Consider the following 11,325-nt stretch of genomic DNA (forward strand, 5'->3'; position numbering starts at 1 on the left):
TCCGGTTGTGCTGCTGGAGATGCACCATGGCATTTCTTCTGCCTGCATTCCTTCTAGCAGTCATTCCTTCTCTGCTATGGATGCACAACCTGACTGTCTCCAGGCACTAAGGTTGTCTGGAACGGATTTCAACTGCCAGCCCAAGCAGCTTCTGTATATGGATATATGGAGGAGACACCCTCTTGTTCTTCACCTGGAGCAACAATTAAGTCTTTGGCCAGCTCCATGTAGGACATACATGAAAGCCCTATTTATTATAACTGTGCTGGTGCGGGAGGCAGGAGTAGAACAGAGGAAAACACAGCTGTGACTGACTCGTTGAAAGGGGTCTGTGAGGTAAAATATCCCCAAAACTGTATTATTGCAACAACAGAGCTCAGAGATGATGCAGCCCCAAAGATGCAGCCCCCACAACGAAGCAAAATTAGGCGGTCGCCTCAGGTAGCAGACCGACTTTTGTTAAGAATGGTACAGTGAAGCCTTTGCCAACCTTGTGTCTGTGGTGGCTGGAGCTGCAGGGAGTTGTAGGCCAAAGGACTAGCATAATGGGCAGGAGACAGATCTGATTTCTACGGCACAGTCCAATAGGAAGTTCTGAAGTGAATGGAATTGCTCACAAGCCTGCTTTTGATGGGTTGTGCCCTGCTTTAGGGAGCAGTACAACTTGGATTTTCTACCTCAGGCACCCAAACATGTATTGCACTTCTGAAAATAAAATTTTATATAGCCAGAAAAATCAAAATGTCTTTGTCAAGTGCTCTTTCCAAGGAGAAAACATTTTTATATATGTTGGGGTTGAATTATCTGTGGAGTGAGATCATTTGCTGTTGTCAAATCAATCGTAAAAAGTCTAAAGTGTTTCAGATTCATGACCATTTAATTCAATTTAAGGTACATTTTAATTCAAATTAGCTAAATTCACACCTATCTTGTTTTAACTGTCAAATAGATCTTCTTGAATGCAGTTCTATGTCTGGTAGTTTCAGTTCTTTAACTGATATACCATATGTACTTGAGTCTAATGCGCCATCGAATCTCATGTGCACCTCAATTTTCAGAACCTTGAAACCAAAAAAAGAATTTGCTGGCTAATGTCAGTGTGCCACCCAATCTAATGCACACCTTTATTTTCACAATGTAATTTAGCCAAAAAAGGTGCAATCTGGGAAACATATGGCCAATATCAGGTCAAAACAGCATAAGTTGAGGTGTTGATGTGGCGGGTATGGTGTTTGGGGAAAGGGGAAGCTGAGAATTCCCTGATCAATCCTCTTTAACAATCATCTGGGAACAATTGACAGCTACGAACAGGGCTCACTTGTCTTAGTTTCTGGGCAAAGTAGATTATCTTACAATACTGAAGATCTGTACAGTAATTTATTTTTTGCATTTAACTGGCCCTAAGGAGATTGCACTGCAGCAAATGTAAACAAAATAACAACTGAAATAAGTAATGTGAGTTAAGAAGAAGAAAACATACCTAGAATCCCTGTGGAGGTTTGTAGACTCTAGTTTTCATCTGTATAATATTAATGCCTTATCTATATTTGTATGAAATACTTTATTACTCAGCAGTATAGGTGCAGTGAACATAAATATACTGTAATTATATTATTATTTACAGGGGTATTCAATGTATGCATAAACCTCATGAGGTGTTATTAAGATTTCCAGAACAAAGCTGCCATGCTGAATAAATATCATTCTATCCAAAAACCTTATAGCTCTGCATAAAAATACTGCATCTCACAAGGTCAGTTGTTTTGCATATTTAAGATTTATAATAATGTCCTAAAAGTAAGACTTCATAAGTGACATTTTGTATCCTAATGTAGAAGCAATTAAAAATGTCTCAAGAACAATGAAAAAAGATGTTACCTCAAGCACTCCATTGCAGTATAAGTCCTTGTTTTTAGATGGTAAACATGATTGAAATGCGAACCAAAATGCATTTTCCTTTTGCAATTTTAAATGTGGAAATCCATAGGTGTTAATGTAACGTCAGCATCAAGTTGGGAAAAGACTAGGAAGAGACATACATATATTCACACACCATGTCTAGTGTGCTTTTTTAGATTCTGGATTAATCAGAAATACTTCCCCCCCCAAAAAAAAAAAATTCCCAAAAGAATTTTCTGAAACAATTCTGAAAGCTTCAAGACTCCTACAATTTTATATTTGAATGAGCAGAAAAAGGGTCTTGATTGCATATTTATGAAGTGACCAGTTACAGTTTTCATGATGCTTTTAAAAGAGGCACATGAAAAAAAACATCAAAGGGAAGAACAAAATGAAAGATGTAGATTATGGAAAAATGTATAAGTTAATACATCACTAAGGAATTCTGGGCTTATTTGCTTTTCCCCAAGAAAGAGAGTAGATGCATTTGTACCACATGTATATCAGAAATTTAAATAAACTTATTTATTGAACTAGTCACATGAGAAAGCCATTAAGATTCAGAATTTTATAAACTGAATGTTAAAGGCTTTACATATTTAACTGCTAATTGTAAATATTGTTACAATTTGCTTTTAACAAGGGGGGGAGTCATGCTGAAAATTATGTTTAAATGCATAATTTTAAAAGAAAGCGCATGAGTTCCTATTCTGTGAGTTCATGTTCTGTGCATGTAACTCTTCATTAGTATTATACAGATATGTTTTAAAATGTAATTCAGGCAGTTTTTAAACAAATCAAAATGATTTTAACACAATTATGATATTTATACTTTTTCAACACCCTACCATTGCTAAAACAGAATTGGAAAAAAGTAGTTTTGGTGGAGTTTAAATATCTGAATTAACAGAATTGCTCAGTTAGCCAGATTGTCATAATTCTGCTCCCCTCCCCATCCGCCATTACAGAGTTTTTACAATTCTTACATGACAAATAGAAGCATACTTCTGCTTCTGCTTCCCCGTTCTTGATGTCCATAATATAAACCACAAGCTGTTCCAGTCTTTGGGATTTATACAATTTGAAATTATTTTGAAAGATCTCTGTATTGCTTCATGTTGTCACAACAGTTTTGCCTATTAAAGTACAGGTACCATATATACTTAAACTGCTATAGACTTATGGTCTGTTATAAATTAAGACACTGAATAAATAGAATCACATTTCATAGAATTGTACTTCAGGTATTTCAACAACATTGGTGTAGAGACACCTACAGAGTTAATTTGCTTGTCTATAAAGCAAATCTGAGTTCTTGAATTTTAAAACACTGGTAACTGGGTGTGTCCATTCTAGAGAAAGGTGTACTACAGTCAACTAATAAGTTATACACACAAACCGACCTTGTTTTTTTTTTTTTAATAAACCTTTGAAGTATTTTAATTCTATTTTATTTTTTTACAACACAAAGGGGCAGAAGTCACCATTAGCGCTTCAGGATTTAGAATATACATGTCCACGAAATGATTTGTAAAAATATTTTTACATTATACATTGCAGCATTTAAACTTCTGGGTTAGCGCTTCTACTCTCTCCTGAAAAAAAGCACACCAGAAGTTTCCTATAACCAGTGATATGGTCTGGTGCGTGAGCATTCGTAGCAGCCTTTCACTGATATATTGCTAATCTACTCTCAGTTATCATGAAGATGTTAAAGAGTATTTCAAGGTCCAGGTAAACAGAAGAAGTTCTATAATCTACCCTGGATTGAAAGCGCTTCAAAATAACCAAGGCCAAGGAGGAAGAACAGCCATCAGCCAGCTGCATAGCTGCTCAGGAATGAGTAAAACATGGGGAGTTTCAAGGGCTTTTGGTCCTTGCGACACCAAGCAATAACAGTTCCTTCATTATTTGCTGTGTACAGATGATGGCCATCACAGGAAAATGTAAGGCTGTAAAGAAAAACAAAACAAAAATCTGTCACATCTCACGGGTTATTGAGAATTTTAAACCCTAACACTAAGGATGCTCCTCAAAGGGGTTGTGGGGGGGACGACGACTCAGTTTTAATATACCTGTGCTAATACATACATTTATTTTCAACACTGACACCCACACCCTGCCTTTATAAAAAAAAAGTCTCGTACAAAACAGCACGTTGTACATTCACTCAATTCTGAAAAACGTTAGGAATGTTTGCAACAGCTCCTCCACCCTCACCCCTGAAAGGGTCCCAAGGAAAACTGCCGCACATCAAGTCTACACTCACTCGTATTTTATTCTAATTCTTTAGAATTTGCGTGCTTTCTCTCCCCTCCCCCCCCAGCTGCCTCTTGTGCTGGAGTGCATTGTCAGGCAACCATAAATTTCCTTGTGCAGTTTTCTGGTTTCCTGCAAATCTTAGGGGTCGAAAGAAAATGTATGTGAAATATCTATGGAAAGAAATATATATGGCTAAGCTCCTGACATGCCTTTACTAGCCCACTGCAGAAGAAGTGGCTTTTGAAAGTAAATTCTCAGCATACACCTTTCAGTTTGCTGCCCAATTTATTTGGTGCTAAAATTTGTTTTTATGTGGCTTGTTTCTGAAGTTTTCTCGTTTTATGTAATCTGACAGATCAAAAGAAAGAATATTTATTCCTCCATTCAGGAACACACCAGAAATAATTATAAGCACAGCCAGGAAAAAGAAGAAAGAAAGCACTGAGGAAGTCGTGGGCATGGAAAGGGGAGCAGCAGATACAGTGGTACCTCTGGTTAAGAACTTAATTCGTTCTGGAGCTCCGTTCTTAATCTGAAACTGTTCTTAACCTGAGGTACCACTTTAGCTAATGGGGCCTCCTGCTGCCGCCGCATGATTTTTGTTCTCATCCTGAGGTAAAGTTCTTAACCCGAGGTACTACTTCCAGGTTAGCGGAGTCTGTAACCTGAAGCGTTTGTAACCCGAGGTACCACTGTACTGACAACTGAACACAAAAACTGATCAACTGCGGCCCTCAGTAGAGCAGTTGTGAGCCCAATTTTCCCCAATTTATTGGATTATCCCCATATCAGACAACCCCAAATTTACAGGGGAAATTGATATCGGTGTTGTTTGAGGGTAATACGTGGACTACACAAACTAAATGGGAACACAAATAGATGCAAATGGACAGTAAATTCAGTAACGGACAGTAATGCAGAATTCTCAAAATTATCTGTAATAGTAACTTCAAAAAGGTAAGCAAAACATATTTCAAAGGCATCAATTTACACAGAAAACCATGTTCTCAAAGCGTAACAGTAAATTGCTGTGTTCCAAAATGAAGCCATTTGTTTGTTTCCTTGTTTGTTTGTTTATTACCTTACAATAGGTTTATTTGATTTAGAGAATGTAATTTCCCGCACAGGTTTCAAATCCCACGTGCTCCACAGCCTAAGGAAAAGACAAAGACAGAATGACTGCTAGCGCATAAAATTCAAAAACAGCTTTTCAGAGATTTGGCTTCAGTATTGTAGGACTAGCACTTTCATCTCTTTTTGTGTCCTGCCAGAGTCTCTGGTTAAACCTGTGTTGCAGATTTTTGGCATTTTTCAGACGCACCCATGACCTTGCTGTACTAATGCATATGTATACCTTTTTAGTGCAAGTGTCATGGACAAACTGGGTTTTTTTTAGAAAAAATATTTTAAAAGCCCTTTTCATCTGCTGCAAATGGGTCCCTTCGAAATCAAGAGCGCCCTCCCTCCTTAACAACCTTGTTGTAAAGCTGTGAAACTAGGGTTACTGTATGGAGGAAGCGTTCCCCTTTGCTCCACAGAAATAACATCTTCAGAACAGATGCATGGAAAAAGAAGTATGGCAGTGTTTCCCAAAGAATAGCTTTTATAAGGAGCACTTGCAATCAAAAAGGAAAATTGTCTCTCGTAACCACTCACCGTACAACTCCATTTTCCAGCCCTCCAGCAATCACATTGATAGAGACTCCTTCAGGCTGGTTAGAGAAAGCAACAGAGCATATAATTTCCCTGCAGTGCACATGTCCCACAAGATCACCGTTCACGGTCCAAAGTCTCAGATCACTGCCACCACCAACTGAAAGGCAATAGAACAGCTGCATTAGCAAAATAAAATCCAGAACACGATCTAGATGAAACAATATACTACCCAAAAGACCACTCAAAAGAATGAAGGACTAGCATCCAATCATATGCAAGCGCTGACATTACATTTTCTGGCACTGACTATTTCTCAAAAACATAAAATCCAAATGAATTACACAGAAGCGATAGGTAATACCAATCACACCTAACAACCACTAACAAACTGAAGGTGTTACTGGACTGCAGGGGGACATGTTTAGGGGCACCCCTAAATTGCTCTAATCTGGGGGATCTCAAATATTTTCCCATTTCTTTTATTTCAAACATTCACATACAGCTTCTTAGATACAAACTACTTCTCAAAGTGGTTTGAAGCACGATTAAAACGTAATATCAATGGATACAATTAAGGACTGGCAACAGGGGAAACTTCTATTTCCAGCAGTCCAAGTAAAGACATGCAAGATGTAATGGCCCAACTGATGGAAAGGTCAGCACAGAACCAATGCATATTCTGGCTTCCTACCAGGCTATGCTTAAGGATGTACTGGAGAAAAGTATATTTCTTCCCCCAGGAGATATCATATGGCCTAAACGGGAATGCAGAAAGATTGCCTTCTGAAATGTGCCTTCAGCTACTTTTACAATTGTATTACATCAGTGTGATGAGAGCATCCAACATCTGGAAGAAAATGTAAGTTACGTGAAGCCACTTCCTGGTGTTCAGACTGACATAATGGATAATTTGACCATTATTTCACCTAATTAACAAACAGAACTGAACTGCCAGATTAATAGAATCACAGTCAAATAGGGTCTTGTAGGCGATCTAGCCTTGCTCTGTGCGTGAACTAAAGCACCCCAAACATATAATATTTTTCGCTCCATAAGACGCACCTGACCATAAGACGCACCTAGTTTTTAGAGGAGGAAAACAAGAAAAAAAAATATTCTGAACAAAACAGTGGGTGTATGATTTTTCTGGTTCATGCTGTGGCCACAGACATGTGATTTGATGGTGAGTTTGGAGAATCCATGTGGATCCATGCTTTGTAACCACGTTTTTGCGCCATTGTGGCCCCACAAAACAGTGGATGCATGATTTTTTTGCTGCAGGCTATAGCCATGGACATGCTATGCGATCTGATGGTGAATTTGGGGTGACCCAATGCAAAAAGTCCTGAGGATCCATGTGGATCCGTGCTTTGTAACCATTTTTTTTGTGCCATTGCGGCCCCACGAAACAGTGGATGCGTGATTTTTTTGGTGCAGGCTGTAGCCATGGACATGCTATGTGATCTGATGGTGAATTTGGGGTGAGCCAATGCAAAAATCCTGAGGATCCATGTGCTTTTACCTGCCCTCTCCCAGGCAGCCTCCTTTATCTCTAGAGTCCCTTATCTCCCTCCCAATCGCTTGCCGATCAGCTGCTCAGCGGCTTTGTTTCAACACTCCCTTCCCTCTTGTTTGCCTTAGTGTCTTTTCCTTAGCTGGAACAGTTTTTTGCTTCTCCTTTTCTTCTAATTTCTCTCCTCATTGCTTGTTTGAGTATTCCTGTTTCCTCTCTTTGCAAGTTTGCTGTCTTTACCTCCCCCCCTCTCCCGGCAACCTCCTTTACCAGCAGCCTTATCTCCCTCCTGATTGCTTGCCGATCAGCGGCTTTGTTTCAACATCCATTTCCCTCTTTCAAAAAAAAAAAGCATGATCTGCTTTTCGCCCCTGGGCAATTTGGCTCCAGGGACCACGCATTCACTCCATAAGATGCACAGACATTTCTCCTTACTTTTTAGGAAGAAAAAAGTGCGTCTTACGGAGCGAACAATACAGTAGTTATCCAGCTTCTGCAACCCGCCCGCCCCCCCGTAATTTGTCTGAGATCTTCAGATGGGGTCCTTGTGGAAGGTAATCTGGTGCCCACCCTTGAAAGAGGAAGGGGTGTTTGTTAATTTAGCCTTGAACATTGTTCATGGGCCAGGTAGACATGATGAGAAGTAGCAGGCTGCATTTTGTGACTCTGCAGCTATTGCTCAGACAATAGGCATGAAAAGCTGTGCTGAATTCCTCATGGAGGGAGGTAAAAATGACATCTATTTCCACTGATAAGGGGAAAGTGCTTTGGTGACTCACATAGTTCCATGCCCTTTCCCATATATAAAGGAAGAAGAATAAAATATATAAAAAGGAACACAAGCATTTGATATTTCATTTTTTTTAAAATGAAGACAACACACCTCTGGGTCATGACTTTTGATTGAACTTTACCAGCCAATCAACCAAATAAGAAAGGTATCAGAATAGCAAGAAAATCTAACTCCAACATGAATTTATAAAGAGGCAGGTGGCAAGGAGGTAGCTTTAAAAATTGATTAGCTTTAAATCACTAAAGAAAAGAAACAGGTTAAAAATAATATATAGATATATAACACATCATTCCCCATCCCTACTCCAACCCCTCTTTACCTTTAAGTACTCTAGTGGCTAGAGTCATTATTACCTTTAGCTCAAGCTGAGGAGCGGAAAGAAATGAAGGTATAAACTGGCCATTAATCTCTCCAGGATTTTAGAGAGTTGCTGATAAATCAATTCAGTCTCTAGAGATGTGCAATAACCTACAAATAGCTACAGATAATCCACATTCTCTTCCGGAATCTCCTCTTTTGGAACACCTACGCTGCTTGTTTTAATTCTATTGTGGAGCCAATGGGAATATCACTGATATTTGTCTTGCTTTTGCATGTATACTTAATGAACATTTTAATACAGTCCCCATGCTACCAGTTATTTAATATCAGGAAGCAAGGAGAAGATATAATTTTAACAAAAGCAATTTCAGCTTGTATATCCCCCACAGGAATTTTTCTGATACAGTATCTTGGATAACAACTTTGATGTTTGGGCCTTAACTTCAGATAATGGAAACTCTTTAAGACCTAGCTGAACCATTACACCTTTGAGAGATTGAGATTCGTGTGCTTGTGTTCGCACACTTACAGATTTTACAATGTAGCATCATTTCACCCAGGAAAATGCATAGTAAATATGATGTCCAGGAATCACAGGTATGCAGAGTGTTTGGTCCCACCTTCCTACCCCACAGCCCTTCGAACCCATCACTGAATGTTGGGATGACCCTCTAGACCAGCATTCAATGGTGAACAAAGGGCATTTGGCAGAAGGGAAATGAAGCTCCCCTTTAGGTGACCAGGCCACTTGAGCCAAGCTACACCTACCTGTCAAGCCCCAAAGACAGGGCTTGCTAAGCCCCTTGCAGATTTTGGGTGCTTGGGAAGCAGTACATTTGTTTTTAAAGGGAGCATTTTTTTTCTTTGCAAAGGAGGTAGTTTGTATTCAAAGCGCTTTCCCCAGAGCTTAGAATACGATCTGCTTTCTCTGTAGAAACTTCAAAAGGCAATCAGCTGATCACCATTTAAAAGAAGCCTCTTTCAGCTGATTGGCACTGAAAGCTCGTCTTCAAAGAAGGTTGCTCTAAGCAATGACCAGCCATTACAGAGACCTCCTTTGAACTTTGGCAGGTGTCATAGTTTGCCAGTGGATGAGATAAGGATCTGGCCCACTGGCCAGTTCTGGTTCCTCAGCCCTGTTTAGTGGGTCAGTCTTTGCTAGTATGTGCCAATAAGAACCCCGGCATCTTGCCTTTAGGGGCACACAGCTCAGTGGAAGAGCATAACTTTTGATGCAGCAGGTCCCACATCCAGTCCCTAGCATCTCCAGGGAGGGGTGGTAAAGGCTCCTGTCTGAAGTCGGAAAGCCATTGTCCATCAGCTTATACTGAACTACAGGGTCTGATTTAATGGTCTGGTTTGCACACCAAGGTAAGCTAGTCTGAAATAAATGATAGCCTCCCTTGAACCAGCAGCACACACTGCTCAAATTATGTCTGTCCTGCACCTGCCTTTGCCCAATAGGAAGGAAACAAGCCACAGCACTGTTTTTGAGAAGGTACCTACCTGAGTCACAAACTGTTGCAATGTCACCTGTCGTTTCACTAGCTGACACTGCTGTTACAGGACTCTTGTGCCCAGCAAGACTTTGCACGTAGCAGAGCCTGTAAGAATCAGAGTTCAGTGATGAAAGAAGCAGCTGTCACTGCTGTTGAAAGTATCTGTATCTTTCAATTAATGTTTCATTTAATGTGCCTGCCTCCAATATCCATTATGAATATCTGACTACAATATTTTTATATAGCACGAGTGGGATAGTACTTAATTATCACCATCCACTTTATGATAAATGAAACAGAAGTCAATCCTACATTATATTTCAATATTTAAAATATAGAAGTTGGATGCAGTCAAGCCAGCATGAGGATATATTGAAGCATATTCGTACCTGTTCAAATCCCAGATGATGCAAGTTCCATCTTTGCTCACGCTTATCATTATACTGTAAGGCTTGCAGACAAACAAGCTGGTGATCTCTGCAGTATGGCCATACAGATGCACTTGAGATTCCATCTCAATCTCAGATGGCTGAAAAGGAACAAAGACACACTAAGTTCCAACTTTGGTTGAATTGGGATGTGGGGGATGAGGAGGGCACAAAACTATATTGCAAAACGAGGTCTGATGCTAAGCTAGCGGGTGGGGTATAGATGTTTTAAATAACGATTTGCACTTGCATCACTGATAGCTCCTATTCTATACAGTTGTGTTTTTCCATTTCAGCTATCAAAACAACAACATGTAAGTGAGGGTTGCCCAAGTCAAAAGCATCCATACCACTTAAAACACACACACAACCTGAATTCTTGGCTGACAAACAAATGGTAGTATGGTATTAGTGCTGAAAGGTAGCATCTTCAGATGTCTCACATAGTTATTAGCACAGAGAAAAGCTCTATACAGCTGCCTTATTTGTCGAGACACATTGTTGCTTGACTAATTTATATCTAGATGTGTCTTTCACATTGCCATTGTTAAGAACAAACTGCGGCGAGAAGGAAATAAAACCTTGCCCAACTTTACTACTGTTTAATTTCACCCTTTCCCCTCTGAAGAGCCAAAAAACTAACTAAGGTGCAGAATCGTCATCATAATAAAAGAAGCTGGTAAGAACAGAAGGAAGAGGCGACAGACAAGAACCAACACTTTTCCTAGATACGCTAGCCGCATCAGTGTGGTGCTAGACTCCAACAGCCCATTAAAAAACAGACCTGTCTCTCTCCTGTACCAAGCCTAAGATTTGTTGTGCCAGGATAAAGGTATAGGGCCTGTCGTCTACATCTGCACAATGTTAGAAATCATAGCACTGCGTTGCCATCTCACGCTGGTATTTCAGGTAGAAACAGCAATGCAAATAGTTTAGAACCACACTGTATGTCTT

The 11,325-nt window shown here is 39.7% G+C and overlaps 2 protein-coding genes across 9 annotated transcripts in view; both read right to left on the reverse strand.

Annotated features, from left to right (window-relative positions):
* Positions 1–6,993, reverse strand: part of ARID4B (AT-rich interaction domain 4B) — a 183,346-nt gene extending 176,353 nt beyond the window's left edge. The window contains exon 1 of the mRNA XM_053382568.1: positions 6,988–6,993. The gene's annotated coding sequence lies outside the window, so the exon portion shown is untranslated. The remainder of the gene's footprint in view (positions 1–6,987) is intronic.
* LYST (lysosomal trafficking regulator) overlaps positions 2,403–11,325 on the reverse strand; it is a 77,188-nt gene continuing 68,265 nt past the window's right edge. For all 8 annotated transcript variants that reach the window (XM_053382557.1, XM_053382553.1, XM_053382556.1 and 5 more), the window contains 5 exons: positions 10,333–10,472; positions 9,951–10,048; positions 5,818–5,974; positions 5,243–5,314; positions 2,403–3,851 (listed from right to left, as the gene is read on the reverse strand). In XM_053382557.1, coding sequence (XP_053238532.1) covers positions 3,713–3,851; positions 5,243–5,314; positions 5,818–5,974; positions 9,951–10,048; positions 10,333–10,472 — 606 coding nt within the window. In that variant the 3' untranslated portion in view covers positions 2,403–3,712. The remainder of the gene's footprint in view (positions 3,852–5,242; positions 5,315–5,817; positions 5,975–9,950; positions 10,049–10,332; positions 10,473–11,325) is intronic.

The sequence above is a fragment of the Podarcis raffonei genome, chromosome 3 (assembly GCF_027172205.1).
Source record: "Podarcis raffonei isolate rPodRaf1 chromosome 3, rPodRaf1.pri, whole genome shotgun sequence".
In the NCBI taxonomy this organism is placed as follows: domain Eukaryota; kingdom Metazoa; phylum Chordata; class Lepidosauria; order Squamata; family Lacertidae; genus Podarcis; species Podarcis raffonei.